This window comes from Erithacus rubecula (genome assembly GCF_903797595.1).
Source record: "Erithacus rubecula genome assembly, chromosome: 23".
NCBI classification, from domain to species: domain Eukaryota; kingdom Metazoa; phylum Chordata; class Aves; order Passeriformes; family Muscicapidae; genus Erithacus; species Erithacus rubecula.
Genome location: NC_136675.1, coordinates 1086059 through 1107540, shown reverse-complemented (window position 1 = coordinate 1107540; position 21482 = coordinate 1086059). Strand labels below are relative to the sequence as shown.

The window sequence follows — 21482 nt, the reverse complement described above, 5'->3', positions numbered from 1 at the left end:
GCCAGGTCTGACAGCAGTGGTGCCTTGAAGAGATGACCAAAGTGCTTGTCACAGCATGGAGCTGCGTCAGGGGAGGGTCAGGTTGGATATCAGGAAAAGGTTCTTTTCCCTCACCCAAAGGGTGCTGTGACACTGAGCAGGCTCTCCAGGGAATGGTCATAACCCCAAGGCTGCAGAGCTCCAGGAGCACTTGCATAATGCTCTCAGGCATACAATGGGATTGTGCGAATATCCTGTGCAGGGCTAAGAGTTGGTCTCCATGATCCCTGTGGGTCCCTTCCCAATTCAGCATATTCTATGATTTTTTTTTTCCTTGTATCTGAATCTCCTGCCTCAGCTCAAGGCCATTTTCTCTTGCCCTCTCACTGTAGAAGAGATCAGTCCCACCCGACTGCAACCTGCTCCCGGTAGCCGCAGTTGCCTCAATCCCGCTCCGAGCCGCCCTAAACCCCCGCCCTCTCCCCCGTCTCCGTCCAGCGGCTGTAGCTCCTCCTGCCGCCAGGGAGCGCTGCGGCGGCGGGGGCGCCGCTCTCTCCGCCCGCCGGGGCCACGGAGGAGGCGGCAGGGCCGACCCGGACGGCGGCGGGAGGGATCGGGGGAGGGACCGAGGGACCGGGGCACCGGGGGAGGGACGGAGGGAGGGGCGGCAGCGGCGGCGGCGGCAGCGGGGCCGGGCCGGGAGGTGGAACGCGCGGCCCCGCTGAACCCGCCGCGGGGCCTGCGGGAGCAGCATGGCCGCCAGCCTGTGGATGGGGGACGTGAGTGTCCGGCCGGGACCGCGCGGCTTTGTGAGGGGGGCGGGGGCCGGCGGGGCTGTGGGGGGAAGCGGCCGGGCCAGGGGGGGCGCGGGAGGCACTGACCGGTTGATACCGTCACTGACCGGCACCCGCACAATGACTGACTGACACCCTCCCACCGACCGACCGACCGACACCCTCACATTGACGAACACGCTCACACTGAATGACTGACACTCACACCAATTGATGCCCTCACTCTGGCACCCTCACACTGACTGACTGACACCGTTACAGCAACTGACAGCCTCGCTCTGAGTGACTGACACTCTGACACCCACACACAACCGGCAGACTGACATTCTCACAGTTCTGACACCCTCACTCTAACTCACACCTGACACCAGCTGCCCCTCTCCCTGACTGACTGACACACCAGGGATACCCACACACATTCAGACACACCTAAACTGCTCAAGTGACACTCACCTCATACACTCACGAGCATGTTGATGTACTCACGCACACTGACACACACACTCAGACATAAACCCCAGTCTGACATTTGTGAGCAGTTACACACACACACACACACACACACACACACACACGCCAGAGTGACCCTTGTTGCTTGCCTGCAGCTGGGTCACAGCCACACTTGCACCAGTGTCCCTGGTGGGTGAACACATGCATGGGCACCAACAAATCTCACACTTTCATACTCTTAAGAGGCACACACTCCCATACGCACAGCATGTACACTTGCATGCTTGAGGATTTATCTAGTTTTGCCTGCTCAGCTGCTATAGGCACTTACATGCTCATATTGTCCTGGGCATTTACACACGCTCATGGTCGTGCTGCTAATGTGCTTGCATTTGTAGGCACTCACATTTATATGCACCTCTCCAAGATTATCCCTCACAACCTGCCCCCTACGTGCACACCTGTGGATGCACTTACACCCTTGTAGGGATTTTGACTCTCCTAATGTGCACATACATTCACAAGCACTTACACACCCTGCTAGGTCCCTCGTTCCTGCCTCTGTGCATACCTGACAGGAAGAGCACCTGTGTGGAGCACACTCACAATGATGCACAGCCCACAGTATCCCTTGCATGCCCTTCACACACCCTCACTCTTGTGCCCCTGTGTCCTTCACCACTCACTGCTGAGCACACGCTTTGGCACGTGTACTCACCCCAGCATGTTGTAATGCCCTGCCACCTAGCCAGGCTGCATGTGTGTGTGTACTCAGTGTGTTGTGGTGTTTGCATTGCTGCCACTGTGGTACACTGTGACACACCCATGCGGTCCCACTGCTGTGTGTAGTGTCTTTGCTGTCTGTCACACACTTGTACACACCTGTGTGCACTCCACTATGCATGTACAGTCACACTAGCATGTCACAACTTCCCTGCCACCTGTTTCTTGGATGCACACCTTCCTTCAGGCCCTTTCTTGCAGCTCACACCAGCGCAATCCTGCTTGCATGTAGTGTTCCTCATCTCTCACATGTGTGTGTACACACATCCCAACACATCCCTGAGAATCTCACCGGGTACCTCTCTCCCACACGCACACTCAGCACCCCCAGTTTGCCATGGTATACAGGAGTTCTCTACCGCCTCTGCTCGTGCACAGAGATTCTGTGGAGCCTGTTCTCCCTTTTCCCCACACAGAGGGTTATCTGCCATCTCTCTGCCATAAAGCCCATCTTCTTTTTCATCACTACTCTCACAAGCAGGCCATGGCTCTTTGAGCCACACAGACATACCCACACAGCTGATTGTCTTTACAAATCCAGCTTTCCGTACACACACACACATGCAGGATCACGACATGTCTGTTCAGAGTGGTGCTCTGCTCCTGGGACAAGTCAGTTCTGCTTCACACTCACCTCCACAGGGCATCTCCTGCCTTTTACACATGCAAGTGCAGTACAGTCACCTTCTTTCACGTACTGCACATTCTGTCACACACATAAGTGGTGGAGCCACCTGGTACCTGACAGACACAAAGACTTGAGGGCTGCAGGTTACCATGAGCCACCTGTCTTACACAGGTAAATACATGGAGCTATATATATTTTGTACATATATTTTTCAGCTCCTTATTACCTGTCAGACATACTGCTTCCCGTTTTAATTTTGGTTAGTTCCCTCCTCCAGTTTCTCTTATACACAGAGGTGCTCATGTTCACATACACTCTTACCTGTGCAGTGCCGTCCTCCCCTGTGACATGAACACGGTCAGTGCTCCCTATGGGCCGGGCAAAGCATAGAGGAGCTGTGGGATGCGATTCTAAGGCTTCCCCCGAGTGCTGGCCTCGTATCTCCGGGGTTGTGCAAATGGACACAGTCTGCAGACCCCTAGCGCAGCTCCACAGGGCAGTGTCACCTGCCACATGCCACCTGGGGTCATGCCACACCTGTGTACCCACAGCACTGGCCCAGCCTTCGCTTGCACCTGGAGAAGGAGCCTGCCACCTTCTCTCCTGCTCCCTGTAGCAAATGCTCAGTTTATTGCTGTATGTTTCTAAGTGGCTTTTGTCCTTCTGTGAAGCTCCCTGTTCTCTAAAATTCATGCTGTCTCTTGGGTTCCACTTTGCAGACTGTTGAGCCTGGTTCATGCATGCCTGCTGGTTTTGAGTGGCATCGACCCTCTTAAATGAGTCTTCTTTTTGAAGTGTAAGGGTAAAATCCTTCTCAATAATGTTTTAACTGCTTAGAGGGACATTAACACATATGTTCTCCTTTTTGTAGATGCCCTGATCTAACTTTCTTTTTTTTCTTTTGCTTTTATAGCTGGAGCCCTATATGGATGAAAACTTTGTTTCAAGAGCCTTTGCCACCATGGGAGAGCTTGTACTGAGTGTAAAAATCATTCGAAACAGGTTGACAGGGTAACTTTCTGTTTGTTCTCTGAGTGCCTTTGGACTGAAGTGTCGCTGTGGTCCTTCCATATGAGAGTGAATTATTCCTTTGAGTTTCTCACCATTGCTGCCACCAATATGGAAATATTAATGAGAGCAATGGAGAGGGCACTGCTGGCTCTTCGGGCTCCCCTCAACAAACAAGGCTTGGCCCTCATCCTGCAGTGCTCCAGCACGCAGTCAGAGCAGTGTATGTATCTCATTCCATCCCTTGGGGAATTACACCTCCCCAGGCTTTGGTCACTAGTCTGTACTGCAGCTGTGTGATGCTGACAGAGGTGGGAGGTCTGACTCGGAGCAATAAGAGAATCTTTAGAGTTCATTTGAAATTAAGTGAGTGATTTATGCCGAATAAAGTAGTTTCATTCTTATTATTCTTTTAGGTGTTGTAATTTCAGTTTTCAGTAGTTTAAACTTGGGCAAGCAAATTGATGGTCAATGAAAGTAGGAAGTTAACTGTAAGCTAAATGGTTTTCTATATGCTGATGTTGACCTGACCTATGGTAAGTAGGGGCTATCCCTTGAGATCCAGCTTCTCTTTGGTAGCTGATGTTTATACTTGAAAAAGAAACTGTTCTGTGTATTGCAACTATAGCAGATTTCCTACCGGTTATTGAAAATACTACTTTCCTTCTCAAACGTGTTTTGAATTTATAACTTTTGTCTCTTCTGTGTTTTATGTTCAGAATTCCAGCAGGCTATTGCTTTGTAGAATTTGCAGATCTAGCTACTGCAGAGAAATGTTTACACAAAATCAATGGAAAACCACTTCCTGGTGCTACACCGGTAAGTAAAACTAAAAACCAAAACTTGGAAGGGACAGATAGTGTAGAATTTATATTTTTATTTATTACAGACAAATTCAGTAGTTAGCAAACTGGGATTCTGCTTTAGAATTGAAGTTATGACTATAAAACTGTTAATGTTCTTGCTCAGAAAATTATTGACAAAAACACTGATTTCTTTGTGACTGTAGAAGTATTGTGGGGTGTGGGGTGTTTTCTATCTGAGCATTTCTGCTGTTGCCAAAGTTGGACTAATCAGAAACCTGAGAAGAACAAGGAAGACATTAGAACTGAGTACAGTGTATGTCTGCCACAATTCTTCCATCTCTCTCCTTTTGTATAATCATGGAGTTACAGAGTGATATGGGTTGGAAGCTTACTGTATTTCATCCCCCTGCCATAGGCAGGGACACCTTCCACTAGACCAAGTTGCTCTAAGCCCCATCCAGCCAGTCTTTGAATACTTTCAGGGATGAGGCAACCTGAGAATTTACCTGTGTATGTTGTTACATGTGTACAGGATGAAGTTGCAAGTTCACGCTGTCTTTTGAGTAACATTGATTTACAAGAGAAACATGACTTCTAATCTTATATTGTTCTTGGCCCTTAGCGAACAGAAGTTACTCTAACCTCTTTACAGTGGAGAAAGAGCCAGAGTATTGAATAATTGCCATGCATAACTAATGTCTCTTCTACAAAAAGCTAGGGTAGTTAGGAAATGAGGAGGAATAGTCAGAGAGGCTAATTTTAGGATGTTTGCTTGAATATGTGGTAGATTAAAATGGGACGGCTGACGCAGCTGTCTGTTATACCCACAGGAGTTGACTGCAGTAGCTGGGGTGACTGATTCATAAGGCAGCTCTAGAATCACCTCAGTTGTGGTGTGATGTACAAGGTAAATGGATTTCTATTTCAGAGTAGTTAATACCTGGAGTACAAAACCAGGAAGTTCACATTGAACTGTTTAGTCAATGTTCCTGAGTGGGTGATGTGCCCTGTTAAAAGGAATTGATGAGAGGCCTGGAGATACCTGTTTCATGTGTTTGCTCATGGTTAAGGCAAGCTGGTCATCCTGGATGCCTTCTGTAGTTGCTGGAGAGACAAATAGAGCAGCTCTTTCAAGGAGTAAGATAATAATGGAAGTTTGGTTCGGGGAATACCCATCTTTCTTCACAGTTTTGTTCAAAACACAGTGCTGTGTGGAGGGATGATTTGCGTAACACACAGAGAGAATTACAGATGTCAGCAGAGATCCAAAGCAGCCCAAATCAGTGCACTTAGCAGGCAACTGTCCAGCTCACTCTTCGCATGTAGAGACTTTTGTTTACAGAAAACCTGAGTGTGGCTCATGCTTATATTTATTTTTAAATACTGAATCAGCCAAAGGAATAAGAGAAAGCCATGATGCTGGTGCTGTCTCTTTTCCAAGCATTGGTGCTCCCAGTTCCCAGTTCCCTTTTGAGTGGAAGTACTCTCAGATGTCTCGTTTTTTAAACCCAGAATATTGCAGTGTAGAGCAAGATCCTAAAAAGCTGCCTAAGTGCTTCAAAGTGGAATCTAAATTTTGTGTTAGTTTGTAAGTGATCCTCAGAAAGTCGTGTACTACTGTGTTCCAGAGAATACAAGCATACAAGGAGCAGGATTATAGCCTAGAGTTAAGTCTGTGCTCTGTTTCCCAAGAATTATTTACCTGTCTTTGAGGGAAGGAAATCCATCATACAAGGACCAGGAGTACACTGGGCTCTTCACTATATTGAACAAGTGAATACCCTGATCTCTAGGACATTTCTGGCTGTGATGTGAAATCATGCTTTCTGATACTGAGATTAGCCCCGATCTCCTAAGAGCTGATCCAAAGATCTTAGTCTCCTTAGATCTTGGTCTAAATTTACATGTAAGTTGGGTACAAGTTGCTGAAGTCTTGTAGGTTGGGGACAGAGTTCCACATGTGCTAGAGGGCACAAATCTGGGCTGCTGGGAAACTTATTTCAAAAATAAATTCAGATGCAAAATATAAAGAGGCCTCCACTGTCCAATGTAGTTCCCTTAAAGAGCCCTTAAATTTTGCATCTTACTAAATGTCCAAAGCCAAGTATTTAGCCATACTTCCAGTCTCAGGTTGATTCCGTTTTTTCAGTGTGGTGGATTCTGGTTCTGTTTGTGTTAAATCACAAAAGTCCAGTAGTAATGCTGTCATTTCATTTTAAGACCTTAAAGTTGGAAGAAATTTAACATTTGTAATGACTACCTCTGTTCAGGTTTTGATTTTCATTATTATATCTGTATTGACACCAAATAAAAATGTGCCTGTTACCTTAAATGGCTGGCCAGAAGGCAGTGAACACGTGTCAGCATTAAGAAAGTTGTATTAAATCATCTTATTGTAGTTTTCCCTAATTGCTTGAATTCACATGACAACATTTGAATGTATGGATTCATTTTTGCCTTGTTTTAGGCGAAGCGATTTAAATTGAATTATGCAACATATGGAAAACAGCCTGATAACAGGTAAGTGTTCAATATTTAAATATTAATTTTGCCTGCTCAATGTCTCTTTATTAATTGCCTTGCAAAAAGTATTCAAAATATGTAAACCCAAAGTTCATCACTGCCAGTCTTTAGTAGAGGCAGGAGAGCTTAGACTGCCAGTTTTGTGCTTTTGCCCTGTGTGCAGCACAGTAGGTTTATTCAGTGTCTTTTAAAGCATTTATGCTTTGTAGCAACAAAGTATCTAATTCATATATTGTAATTTAAGGTCTATGTATTTGAAATAGCTTGTCTATAAATGAGATATTGCTTTCTTCCTGTTTTAGAAATCAGAGATATCCTGTCAGTAATAAGAAGTGAAATAATCTTGAAATAAAAAGCAGTATTAAGTTGGTTTGGTGTGCTGCTTGAATTAACTCGAATAAGCAGTGTCAGTAAAAATTTTAGTTAAGCAGCTTAACTGGTGACACTTTAAAGTCTCCATTAAATGGTCTTTTAATATCACTCTTCTCTGAGTTCAAATATTTAGGCTAAATTGTAACTGTCACTCAGCATGTCCCTTCCTTTTTATTTTTTTGTATGATTGTGTTTAAGAAATCTTCTTTTGATTTCTTTAGCCCAGAATATTCCCTTTTTGTGGGAGACCTGAGTCCTGAAGTGGATGATGGGATGTTATATGAATTTTTTGTTAAAGTTTATCCATCATGTAGAGGTGGAAAAGTTGTTTTGGACCAGGCAGGAGTATCCAAGTAAGTTGTCTTTTATTTGCTTTTTTTTCCACTTCACATGTGGCAATGGGAATGGTAGAATGCAGCAAGGGAAGAAATTCCTTTTGGCTTAGATTTTAATAATCTTGAAATATAATGTTCTTGGCCATTCAATCTGCAGTGTGCTTGAGTTTTGATAGTCACCATGGGTATTGTCCCTCCTCTGTCAGTGTGAGGCCCTTTGTGTGTTATTGTACTTCTTAAAATGCTGAAAAGTGTGTTAAGTAATCTTGACACACACTCTCTTCCTGAACTCTTGGGTGGAATTGTGTTTTACAAACTTTAGACTATTGTGTGTATATTCCTGTGAGAGCTGTACAGGTTTTTTTTCAAACAGGGTAGGGCACACAAAGCGGTGATTCACTGTCAGATTCTCAGTAGCTGCCTTGTTTTGTCTTTCCTGAAAATGTCTTGCCAAGAAAAGGTATCAAAAAGTTGGATTTCTTAATGTATTGAAATCATTTTCCAAATAGCACAGAATAAAATTGTATTTTCCAGAGGAAGGAGCAGTTGGTGAGCATCCTTGTTTTCAAAGCAGTGCATGGCTTCAGTGAAGCACAATTTTGATATAATACATGTGAGAATGTTGGATATAAGATACAGGCTATGGCTGTAGTTTCCCCCACCTTCTCATATGCAGTTTCTCAGTCTTAGACAGGCTGGTTTAAAGGAATCTTTGAAGGTCTTGATCTCCAGCTCCTAGCAGGACGGCAGCCAGCGCTAGATCATATCATCCATGAATTGTGTGGCATGGAAAGCCACCCAGGACGGAGATAATTCAATCTGCCTGTGCATCCTGTTACAGAGCTGCACTCGTCCCCAGTCATGAAGTTCCTCTTCATGTGCAACCTGAACCTTTTGCAGTGCTGCTCAGTCTCTCTGGCTGTTGGGTCCTCATGCTGTCACTGCCATCTTACCTGAGACTGACACTGCTGGGTTGGGCTCTGTGTGCCTTCTGATCCTTCTTGGTGTAAGCCCCACAGTTCCTATTGTGCTGCACCTACTTCAGTCTCTGTCTGTAGAACAGGTGTTGATGCTGCATGTTGGACTGTTAGTTGGTTTTTGGGAGCTGTGCATAGGTGCAGACCTCAAGGAAAGGGAATCGGTGATAGCTTGGGAAGTGGAGAATGACCACGAACTTAGAGTCCAGTTTCTGGGAAGAGCAAAGCTGTCTCCCCTGGCAGTGCCAGAGTGTTGGTGCCAGGGGCTTTGTTGGAACTTGTGCAATTGCTCAAAGCTGAGGCAACTGCAGTTGTCACTGTGATGTGAGAGAGGAGCTTGGGACATATGGACATGCCCAGTGAAGCTCTGGCCGTTCCAGCCAGGGCTGGTGGATCAGGAAGGCCTCCTCCCAGCACCTCTTGTCCAGACAGGAGAGGAGCTTGGAGCATGGTGCTGTGCCTGCTTCTCTCCTTTCTGCTGAGGGGGCTTTTCCATACTCCAAGGGCAGGACAGAAGCTATACAGGGAGGTCCTGGCCAGGAAGAAATTCTTTCTTTCCACAGCAGTGGTTTCCTGTACATTGCATCCATCCCTATCTGTCTCTGTTTTGGAGCTGCCAGTCTTCCCAGTTTCTCTTACACACTTCTGGTTCCATCAGAAAATATGCAGGAATCTTTCAGCAACTTAGAAACTTAGTTGGGTTTTTGTGTGAACACCTTCAACTGGCTTAGAAGTTGACTTGCACTGGATTAATTTGCCATAGTCCTTTGGCAGAGGGCAAGTTATATGAATGTGGATCTGTGTAGAGTTTTGCTTGTGCTCAGTAATCTAGTTGGTATGTAGATAAGCCTAAGCTTTGATCTGGTCTTTTATCCATACCTGTATAAAAATAAGATATTTGGACTTGGTGTGAAGCTTGCTGTGCAAGATAGTGCATTTTCTGGGGCATAAACTGCTCTGAAACAGCTGCCAGTGGGGACCTCCCATGAGTAGCAGATGATGCTGCTTTCAAAACAGCACATTATTTGGTGTTTAGCAGTTCCCACAGAATAGATAATGCTCTGTAAATTTACACCCTTGCTTACGGCTTGTTCTTTTCCCCAGGTTGACAAGCCCTTCCCTCCCAAACTTCTTCCTTTGCTTAGATGGATTCCTCTTATCCTCCCACACCTAAGTCTTTGATCTTTCTGCTGCGTGAGGCAGCCCATCCCTTGATGGGATTCTGGCACTGTCCTCTTGGATGCTGTTGCATTTCTTCTGACTCACTACAGCATCAAAATCCCACGCAAAAGGATTGTTGAGGTTGGAGGGAGTTGGGATTTTCTGTCTGGCTGACTACAACACTACAACTACAGTAGGTAGAGCAGGTTTTAGTTACTTGATGTTAAGAACTCATTTTCAGGCCCACTGTTGGAAATGCTGTTTTTGGGAATGACAGAAAGCCTATTTGAATATGTTACTGTTGAAGAGCAAACTTGATTGGAAAGCATATCTCATTGACCCTAGGGAAAAATAGTGTTTTCCTTCACAGTGGGACAGTTTTGGATAAAAGGAGAGTCTATCCTGTGCTGACTTGCAACTCTTGAGATTATTAGTATCCTCCCAGCAGAGATTTGGGGCTTTACCACATGTCAGTTCACAAATTTCAACATGGCTTGTGTCAGCTCACTTCCAGTTCCCCAGAATCCACTGGCACAAGAACTACTTTACCTTGACAAGCCCTTGAAAGTTCTGCCAGAGCTTGGACGTGTGGCTTTAGGCGTGCTGAAAAAGCAACTGAAAGGCAGAGTAATTTCATCTCTCCCAAAAGCAGGGACAACAACCCTAATGAACACTGTCATTCACTGTTTCCCAAGCCAATTCAAACTTCACTGTAACTAATTTTTGTAACATGGCATGACTCTTTGGGGTTAGTTTTATGTGAGTTACTGTGTGTCTCTGCAGAGGTTACGGCTTTGTGAAGTTTACGGATGAACTGGAACAGAAGAGAGCACTGACAGAGTGTCAGGGAGCTGTGGGCTTGGGCTCTAAACCTGTACGCTTGAGTGTGGCTATACCAAAAGCGTGAGTAGAAGAACAGCCAGACATTTCTAGGAAAAAACACATTTTAAATGCTTTTTTGTGCTTTGTGTACATGTTCTTGATGTCCCCATCAAAAAATGAAGAAATACCCATGAATATGGGGAGTATCAGAATGCCCAGGAGTTCAAAGAAATTACATTAGCTCAAGACTAAACATTTGACACTGTTTTGAATTGTTTACATTATTAAACCCATGTACTTGCTTACACACTGTAGTTAAATATGATTGTTTTTAAGTGTATGTTCCTTTGCATTAAACTGAAATAGTTTAAATCTGCTTAGTGATGTCTGGATAGCAAAGCTCAACTACCTTGCTAATTCTTTGATGATGTGTACTACATATAAAACTTCTGGGGCAGGGATTAACTTTTTTTTCTGTGTTTGTTCAGAACCTGATACAATGAGATCCTGGTCTGACTTGGGGCTCGTAGCACTAGGGTAATACGAATCATAGTAATTGCTCCCTATTTGAATAATATTTAGATTTTCAGTGACCTCATAAGTCTTGGGGGGGAAAGGAAGAGAAAAGCAGAAAATATGCCTTTGTCATGGTGAGAAGATTGATGTTTCCTTTTTCCTACTTCTCACTAATTTCATCATTAGTAGAAATAGCTTTATGTGTGACATATTTTCATCTCCAAACAATAATAATCATCTCATTATTTCAAAACTTTATAGTTAGGTGGAATCCTAATTCCTTGGAATTATGCCACTTTATGGCAAGGAATAGGAATTTTAGTCAGTTCTCAGGGTATTTAAGTTTATTTTTTGATTACTAGTAGTAGTTCTTATTTAATGAACTTGCAAGTCTGTGCATTGAAGACCACCCAGTTCAGAGAGAAAGGGGATGAGTCCTTGCTTAGGCTTCTGTATGACAGTGGCAGAAGGGAGAGTTTTTTCCATTCTTACAAAAGAAAACCCGAGGTTTTTGCAAAGCTTTAAGTCTTTGACTCTTCATATAAAGCAAGACTCAGTACCTTCTCTCAGAAAGTTTCAGATCACTTAACTTCATCGTCTTTATCAGAAGGAAAAAGGGACTCCAGTATCTGGATTGTGGTTTGGGATTGTTCTAAACTGAAGCTCATAGTCCTGAACTCTTCCCAAAGCCAGGAAGTGATATCCAATTAGCTCATAAAGAATGAAAGCAAGGTTTATTTATGAAGAGGAATATGAATACAGGGAAGGGTATTCAATTTAAACCACTTCTTTATTTATGCAAATGTATCCAAATTATAAATATTGCTGCAGTAAATAGTGAATATATTTTAAAGATTAAAATTTGCATGTTAGACAAAGCCTTGCCTCTTTACTACATTGTATCTTAAGCTATTTCACTGGTTTTTTTCATACTTGTTCTGCACTATTTTATTGCAACTTACTCCTGCTTTATTTTTTTAAGTAATCGTGTGAAACCAATGGAGTACAATCAGATGTACAACTATAATTACAACCAGTATTACCAACAGTATCACAACTACTACGCTCAGTGGGGGTACGATCAGAACACGGGCAGTTACAGCTACAGCTATCCCCAGTATGGCTACACGCAGAGCACCATGCAGGTAGGGCAGCTCAGAAACACCACATAGCTTGAAAGGTGGGATGGGAACATCTGTCTTCAGCTCTGACAATCACAGAATGTCTTGAGCTGGAAGAAACCCACAGGAACCATTGAGTCCAGCTCCTGCCCCTGCCCAGAACACCCTAACAATCCCACCATGTGCCTGAGAGCATTGTTCAAATGCTCCCTGAGTTGAGGCAACCTTGGAGCCATGACCATTCCCTGAGGAGCCTGTTCAGTGCCCAGGCACCCTGTGGAGGAAGAATCTTTTCCTCATACTCAGCCTGACCTTCCCCTGACACAGCTCCAGCTGTCCCCTCAGGTCCTGTCCCTGGTCACAGAGAGCAAGGATCGGAGGTGTCCCTCAGGAGGAGCAGCAGACCCTAATAAGCTCTGCCCTTAGTTTGCTCTGCTCCAGACTGAACACACCAAGAGATATTATTATAGACTGCTTAATAATGAAGTCTTAATATAGCTACTATTTAATGTTTAGCCCCTGGTGTGTCCTCTTACCTTGTGGAGGTATTGCTGAGGTAAAAAACAGTCTGGAGGACACAAAGCGTCTCTTGATACAGTTGTTGTGGTAGAAGAGTTCTCTTGGTACAGGCAGTGCTCAGAGTGCCTTTGGGATCCTTCATAAACTTTGTTATAAAGGAGAGAACACATCAGAACAGTCACCCCACTTCAACCCTGGAATTTCACTTTTAGTGTAGCATCTTGCCCATGGAGTGTTGGGAATAGAACACAGGCTTATGTGTGAAGAATTCTGTTGTAATAACTCCAGTATAAAAGTACTCTGACAGTACTAATCAACAAGTGATGCTTGCAAAAGGAAAGTGTCCTAAGGGGTTTGTTTTTCCTTGCAGACATATGAAGAAGTTGGTGAAGATGCATTGGAAGGTATGTTTCTCCAATTCTGTACTGAAGTTGTCTGTATGTTCTGCACTGCTTAGAGATAGACTTTCTCAGATTGGCCCTAATTTCAATTTATAGTACAGCTTTATCTTTGAATGAATCTGAGAAAATTTGTGGGTCACTATCACCTAGAACAGTTGCATCCTGGTTTTACTGTTGCTGCTTCTAGTCTGAACCTGATGAGGACTAAAACTGTTTGACTTCCCCAGCACTGAGATTTTAATCTCATGTAGTACTGAAATTTTTATCCTTTTTTTTTTTCTGACATGCTCCCAAGAAAAAAGTAGATACTCTGTTTTTCTATAAACTCTTGGGATTTAGAGCCCAGAATACTTCATTGTGCTTTTAGTTTAAAAGCAAAGGGGAATAATAATAGTTACACTGATAAAATATTTCAAGCAGTCGTTTCTTGAAATGGGTCATTAAACCAGATCGGGGTTTTAGATACCTGTACAAGTAGCTTTCATTTATTGATGCAAGAAACTACCATTTTGTGCCAAGTATTCCAGATTTCTGTCTTAAGTGAAATATGCACTATGCAGTGTATCTAAGTCTTATCTTCAAAAATAAATAATTAAAAATTACAGGGTAATAGATCTACAGGATCCACAGGTATGATTGATGATGTCTGTGGAAGTTCTTAATGGCTCTTAAAAGCATTCCAGGAGAGCTTTCCTTTTGCTGAACCAAACTTACCAGGACTAGACTTGGGATACTCTGGATATCTCTTTTTCTGGTTGATTACATGAAAGGTTCATACATTTGTAGGAAACGTAATTCATGTATTGCCACTGTATCATTCCTTTTCTTTAAATCTCTTATCCTGTAATGTATTACAACATGATGTAGCTAAAACCAAACATAGAATCATGGAACAGTTTGGGTGGGAAGGAGCTTCAAAAGCTGTCTTTATCTAACTGCTGCCATGGGCAGAGACACCTTCCACTAGACCAGGTTGCTCCAAGCCCTGTCCAGCCTGGCCTTGGACACTTCCAGAAATGGGGCAGCCACAGCTTCTCTGGGCAGCCTCTGCCAGTCCCTCACCTCCCTCACAGGGAAGTCACATGTTTACAAACATGATATGTTTTAGAGTCTTTCCATTCATCCAGCTTTGTACTGAGAGTCATTCACATGTGATTGTGCTACTCTGATAACCTGAGCTTTGGGTTGCCAGCATTGTCAGATGAGCTTTACACCCTACAGGGGTTTGGGGAGTCCATCACAGTGCATTGGGAGCAGCAGAATTGGACCTGCTGACTTGTTGTCCAGCTCCAAAATGCCCTCCAAACATTTCTTCCACGTGTAAAATAGGGCTATGCACACACCTAATGCTGCTCTGCCACTGGTACTCCCTTTGTTCCTAACTGTGACTCCACTTTGAGCTGCTGGAAGTGTTGGCAGAAGAGCTCTGGTGCTTGCAGCAGCACAGGATGCTCCCATCTATCTGTCCATCATTTCTGAACCTGACGGTGGAGGGAGCAGATGGGAACAGGTGCCTCTGCTTCTGCTCCTGCCCTTTCTGTCTGGGTGAGCCCCTTCTGGCAGTGCAGGTGGCTGCACTGGGCTATGAGGTGCAGGTGTGTGTTCCCTCCACTGGCTCTCCTGTGAGGCGATCACCACTGTAAAAAGCAATGTGTTTGGGTGTAGTTATTCCTTATCCCGTGGCAGAGAGATTGAGTCAGGCTGATGTTGTCAGGTTTGTGTTTGGGCAAGTGCTGGGAATGTTTAATGACTCACAGAATCACAGAGTACTTGGGGTTGGAAGAGCCTTTGAGGATCATTGTGTTGGGTGGATGTGGCCAGAAATGTGTATTCTATCACCATTTGTTGAAGCCAAGTGGGGTAGTGATTTCCTTATCTCCGTAGCACATACTATCTGCTAATGGGCCATCTTTAAGATAAGGTAAGGCAATCATCTTTATCTTTTCCACAACCCATCCTCCCTCCAAGAAAATATCATCTGCTGACGGCCCATTAAGTCCCACTGTAGGAATGATAAAATTACATCATCTGGTTGGGAGATGCTCCAGCCAGGGGGAGGAGCCAAGCCTTTCCTACCTAAATAAAAAAGGGAAATTTTAAACAGCAAAGTTATCTGTCTTTCCACTGGATTCCAAAAAAACACCGGACCTTTCCACATCATCTCTGGACCTTTAGAGGAAAACTGCATCTTCTACAGGACCACTTCTTCAGCTGAACCACATCTGCCACTGCAAAAAAACTGTAGCCACCATTTAATTAGACTGCTACCAACACCCTGACTGACAGGGTGTCAGGTTGTATTCTGTCTCTGTCAGAGCTGGAACTGTTCTTTGTAATACTTTGTAATACTGTATTTCTATTTTAATTTTCCTAGTAAAAAACTGTTATTCCTAATTCCCATATCTTTGCCTGAAAGATATATATTAATTATAATAATTTGGAGGGAGGGGGTTTACATTCTCCATTTCAAAGAAAAGCTTCTGCCTTTATTGGCCGACACCTGTCCTTCAAACCAGAACAATAATCCAGTCCAGTCCCCTGCTAATGGCAGCTTACCTACAGTATGGGTCACAGGACCATGTCTAGGTGGGTTTGGAATGTCTCCAGAGAGGGAGACTCCCTGGGCAGCTGTTCCAGTGCTCTGCCACCCTCCATGGAAAGAACTTGTTCATGTTGAGGTGGCTGCTCCTTGTCCTGTCAATGGGTACCACTGAACAGACTCTGGCACTTTCCTCTGACACCTGCCCTGGAAATACTGAGACTCCCTCCATGTTTGTTTTAATATGCCAAGAGTTTACAGGATGGTTTTTTTCTGAACACCTTTGATGTGTGACCTGCTTATCTGACTTTCCTCCCATAGATCCCACGCCTCAGTTAGATGTGCATGAAGCAAACAAGCAGTTTATGGAACAGAGTGAAGAGCTCTACGATGCCTTGATGGACTGTCATTGGCAGCCTTTGGACACTGTCTCATCAGAGATCCCAGCTGTATTATAGCCTCATTGCTGAGGCATTGTGTCTGTGAGACATCCTGCCAGTGTACTCTGGAATGTTCTGCTGCCCCTGGATCCTGCAGTGTGGGGTGGCTCTTCCACCACCCCGTCTGGTACTCAGAGTACAGGAGGACTGTGGCCTTTCCTGTAGAGAACAAGTATTGTAGGAGCATCATGGTAACCTTGATTCATGATGAAAATTAGAACTGCGACAGTTTTATTCCTTTTGTCTTGAAATTAACTCTTAATACTTACTGGGAATTGTAATTTATAAACTTTCAACAAGATGGCACAGGGGAGAGACTCTACTCCATCGTACAATAAAAAAGTTGGTCTTTTAAGTAAAATTACCTTTTTGGTTCCTGCCCATCTTTCTGTTTTGCTGCCCATTCAACTGTCTTAAGTTATTTGACCCCATGCTCATGAACGTGTTGTTTCAAAAATGATCATTGTTGGACACCATTAAAATGTCTCAAAATCTTTCCAGTGACTGGGTAAGATTGCTGTAATTTGAGCATGGGATGAAAGCTTATATTGTGGTTAACTTAAGCTGTGATCTTGAGTTTGTAAGTTTGATGTTCTTAAGCAATCAACCCAAAGAGCACTTTGGAGAGCAACGATAGAAAGGAGGGTTATAAAGCTACTGATTGATGCCTTTTATCTGTTGATCTCTTGTACACCTGGCTTCTTCTCCACCTGTGTATGAGGAGATATTTCCCCATCAACCAGCAGCTTAAAACACTTTTTCCAGCAGCCATATTTAAATGTTATTTTGTGTACCATGCCTTTATTTCTTTTTATTGTGGACACACCTTGATGGTCTCATTGAGATGTTGAGATTTTGTAGTGGCTTCCACTGTCCAGTCAGAGTGAAACTGAAGATATTGCAGCAAAAATGAATCTGAGCAATTGCATTGATATATTGTGCCACAAATGTTTGTTAACCTGGAAAGCTATTTTCTACTGGATATTGTATAAACTGGATGGACAAGCAATATATTTAAGCTCATATGTTGCATTAGAGGTGAAAGTGAAAACAATAGCACTTACCTATTATAAGCCCTTTTTCAGGCTTTTGTGCCTTAAACTCTTGGAGAAATAGAAACAGAGAAATGACCTGTAATAAATGTCTATCCAAGTAATAGTTTGGTAACTGAAACTGCTTCTGCAGAGCATTTCGTGACCTCCCTGCCCATGTTGATGCGGAGATTTGCCACAAGATTTAAATACTTTGATAAAGCTACTTCTACTACACCTTTGTTTGTGTCCATAATTATGACCTATTTGACAGTCTGTGATCTTTTTTATCACTGGAAGTGGGATGTGAGGGGAATGGTGATGTGACTGGAGTTAGGTTATTCCTAACAAATGGAGCTAGAGGACTGCTGGACTCCTGTGTTCTCATCTGCCATCAATTTTCTTTGTGCTGTTCCCCTAACTGTGCTACTGTCTCACCTTCAGCTGCTCTGAATGTAAGGAAAGGAATGTTCCCTATGCATGCCAGGAGTTTCAGAAGCAGCAGGACTGGAAGAGAGCTGAGCTTTACATCATCTGATGTGGTCGCTCAACTCACAACATCCCCTATTCTTGAGAAGTTCAATAGAGTGGCATTGAAGAACTGATGTAAAGAAGGACATTTAAAACACTTTCTAGATCATTCTGTTGCTGTTCTGCTTTGTGTGCCTGCCCTTCTCCTATTTTGGAGTTACCTTTCCTACCCCCACAAATTTTACAATTACAATTACATTTACAAATGGCCATCCCATTTTGCTCCAGGGAATGAAGCCACATTTATTTATCAGTATAAATTTATTTGGCTGTTCTCATCTGCCCAGCATTGTTGTCTGTGGAGTATTCCCTAATGCTTGGATAAACTATTTCCATACAAGTCTGTCCCTAGAGGAGAGAGGAACAGGTTATCAGGGATCAAACAGCAACTTTGTGAGAAAATCCTTTTGCTCCCTGTTTTGTGGAAAGAAAAAGGGTAAATATTAATCCAACCCTTCCCAACCTCTAATTCCTGGGAGAGCTGGGCATACACAGACCCTTGTGAGGAATAATTTGGGAGTGCAGAGGCCAGCAGAGATGACCTGCTGACTCTTGTTTACTGGTGCTACAGTGCTTAAAATAGCTCCAGCTTTCATTTCAGGAGAGAGGGTGATATGAGACTCTGGGCATCATTCCCTGGAGGTACAAGCCAGGCTTTTGGGATTGTTTGGGAGAATCTCAGCCAAGGTTCTGTGGAGCTGTTAAATTTCTGGATTGTTTGGGGTTTTTTTAATATCACTTACTCATCTTAATGTTCATTTTCAGCTCCCAGCCATCATTGCAGTGTCTAAAGAGAACTTCATATGGAGCTACAAAACAGCCACCTCCTGGGATTTGTAGGGTTTGGATTCCCAGTTAAATAGACTGTGGGATTTTGTTTGTCTTGGATGGCTACATGAAAAACCCAGATTAACTACCATTTAGTGTCACACAGGATGAAAGACAAGGACCCCATGTAGTAAGGTGAATTCTGCTTTTAACTTTATGTGCTAAAGGCAAGAAGTCTAAGGTAGATGATATCACAGCTCCCTGGGATTATGCAATCCCTGAAAATTGCGTCCATTTAGGCAACAGAGATCATGAAGCACTCTGCCTTTCAGCTGGAAGGATTTATAGCAATTCCAAAAACAATTCAAACATTCTTATTTTGTTCTTTAGTGAAGATGCGATCATCCAATTTAGATGAAATTGTAGGGACTACAATTCCCGTTTGAGTTACACAGACTGGAAATGTTTAGCAGAGTTGGAGGGACATGGATGTTTCCAGGCACAGAGTGATTTGCAAAGGCTGAGCTCTGAGGCTTCAGATGAGGAGTCTGGAAGCATTTCTTTAGCAAATGTATGATAAGAGTGCTGCAAGGGGCTGACAGTGATTTTTTTTTTTCCATGTGAGAAAATTTGTGTTCCTTGGATCAGTTTCATATCCCATACACTGAGAAATACACAGCGCCCTTAGGAATTTCACTGAATGCATTTTGAGGAACAGAGATAAATATTTGACTCTAATCTTCCTGTACTGGGCTTCTCATTACTGGCTTGTTAATCTTCAGCTTTTGCTAAACAAGATCTGAAAGGAATTTTTACCTTTCAGCCTTGCTATCTCCCAGTGATCTTGTAAAGCATACTGGATACAACTGTTTCTGGATTTAACACAGGATTTGCGTAACCAGGAAACTAATTCAGTGGCAGGATGGGGTATGAATTTGAAATGCAGTAGCAGAAACTGATAGAGCTGCTTCAAGAAATGTCAATGACAGAGCTCACTTTCTGTTTTTTCCTGGCTAGAGCATTTCTTCAGAAAATATCTCTTTTTTTCTTCCTTAGCAGTTACTCAAAGTCAAAATGTTTTTTCCAAGTGCAGTCAGTTTTTTAAGAAGGGGTTTAAGGTCCTGCTCAGCACACTCTCATTTTTCCCAGGCACATGGTGGGATTCTTGGTGCAGGACTGTTGCACTTGATGATACTTGTGTGTCCCTTCCAAATCAGGATGTCCCATGATTCTATAATTGAAAGATCATGTGGCCTCTGCTGTAAAATTTCCAGTGAAAAAGCAATGGTGGATAATACAGTTGATAGAGATTGAGAACTGACCATGGCTAGGACTTGCTTTGTCCCCTTTGTCCCAGGGAGCTACAGGCACAACAATTTACCTGTTTTTCCTTACTGATAGTTTTTACATCCCTGTGCATTGTCTGCTCCCATCTGTCAGGTGCTGGGAACTGCAGCCTCTTCCAGCATGTGCTCCCTGTCCTATGCTGCGGAACAGGCTGATGAGAGATTCCCAGGAGGTTTTGTCAGGGCTTCACTGACTATGGACATGCAGTGTCATTTTCTCTGCCCCTCTTGGATCTCCATTCATCTTGTCATGGCGAGCTGAGATCTGCTGGGCATCTGGTGCTTTTCAGTGCTGCTCTTTGGGGAATGTCCCAGTTCAACATTTGGAAGAGTCTCTTCCCAAGAAATGTTTGCCAAGGTTTGAATTTTTGGGGAAGGCAGATTTTTATTCTTACAGTAATCTCGCAGGTTCTACCCTACCCTAGGATTTGACCTGATTTCTAGGCTCATGTTTTACAAGTGGCTGTGCCAAGGGGACTCCAGGGATTGCCTCGTGACTTGGCGGAGCAGATGTGGATCCATGGAGGAGGAGGAGAACAGGAGCTGCTGCTTATATCTTGTCGCTGACAGCTTTGACAAGGGCTGTCCTGGGGAGGGTTTGGCCACACAAAGTTTGGGGCTTGTTCCCAGACTTGACCTTAAACGGCTGAGGATTTATTTTGTTGCTGATTCCCCATGTTTGGAGGGAATTACCAGCTCAAAAGGCCATTACTGAACACCAGGAATTTTTTCATCTGTTCATTTGCTCAGAACAGATTAAAATATGACCGTCCCGTTTTGCCTTTTCTCCAGGTCTTGGACAGGAAGCAGTCTCAGGCTTTTCTGGCTGATTTCCCATGAAGGCTGTGCCTTCAGCATCAGCACCAGCAGCTGTTCCAGCACTCCTTTCCTGTCCGTTGGCAGGTGCTCCCATTTAAAGTCCTTTCCACGGATTATGAGTGATGAGCCAGAAGCCTTACAGAGGTATTGTGTTGGCAAATAGACTTCTGTTTCCAAGAACCTTTCCTTCTATTCCTTGAGGGTGGAGTGTTGCCCACATTACAAAAAGGAGGAAGGAGTAGGGGAAATGCAAGCTGCTGCCTTCAGCTTTTCGAAGCACAACCCCTGGTGTGGACCTTGCATGCAGGAAGACAGAGAAATTGTACTTGTCCCACCCGAACTGGATAGTCACTTGGATAGGATGGGGATGTATAGCTGCTCCCAGTGCTAGTAGGGGTTGTGAATCATGCGATCATGAAATAATTTGGGTTGGGAGGGGGCTGAAAGCTCATCTCATTCCACCCGCTGCCATGGGCAGGAACAGCTGTCACTAGTGCAGGTTGTTCAGGGGCTCGGTTATCCTTCGGGATGGGATGGAGGGCGAGGCTTGAACGGGGGCGGGCAGGAACGATGGCGGGGCTGTAGGCAGCGCGACCTACAACTCCCAGAAGCCTCTGCGGGAGAGCCCTGCACCAGCAGCCAATCGGAGCCCGCGCTGCCGCGCTATAAAATATGACGGCGGCGCCATCTCATCCTCTTTCCGACTATGGCGGCCAGTCAGAGGCCGTGTGCGGGAGCATCGGGGGCCATCCACCACCATCCGCCGCCATCCACCACCATCCATCACCATCCGCCGCCATCCACCACCATCCG

General features: G+C 44.2%; 1 protein-coding gene across 2 annotated transcripts; it reads left to right on the top strand.

The window, feature by feature from the left end:
* The first annotated feature begins 604 nt into the window (after window positions 1–604).
* On the top strand, window positions 605–17442 carry TRNAU1AP (tRNA selenocysteine 1 associated protein 1). 2 transcript variants are annotated; one of them, XM_079325832.1, is made up of 10 exons: window positions 615–758; window positions 3354–3430; window positions 3548–3645; window positions 4362–4461; window positions 6916–6968; window positions 7565–7696; window positions 10600–10719; window positions 12137–12299; window positions 13165–13198; window positions 16056–17442. In XM_079325832.1, exons 3-10 carry the CDS (start codon window positions 3560–3562, stop codon window positions 16190–16192), a joined length of 825 nt encoding a protein of 274 aa, XP_079181958.1. In that variant the 5' UTR covers window positions 615–758; window positions 3354–3430; window positions 3548–3559; the 3' UTR covers window positions 16193–17442. The 2 variants fall into 2 exon arrangements, with proteins under 2 accessions (XP_079181957.1, XP_079181958.1); XM_079325831.1 differs by lacking the exon at window positions 3354–3430 and having other exon boundaries at window positions 605–758.
* Window positions 17443–21482: the final 4040 nt, after the last annotated feature.

What these genes read in the sequence shown, in the direction of transcription:
- TRNAU1AP (XM_079325831.1), top strand. Translation starts at nt 732, where the DNA reads ATGGCCGCCAGCCTGTGGATGGGGGAC. An exon ending in CACTTCCTGGTGCTACACCG is followed by an intron (nt 4,462 to 6,915) that starts GTAAGTAAAACT and finishes GCCTTGTTTTAG; the next exon opens with GCGAAGCGATTTAAATTGAA. An exon ending in GACCAGGCAGGAGTATCCAA is followed by an intron (nt 7,697 to 10,599) that starts GTAAGTTGTCTT and finishes GTGTCTCTGCAG; the next exon opens with AGGTTACGGCTTTGTGAAGT.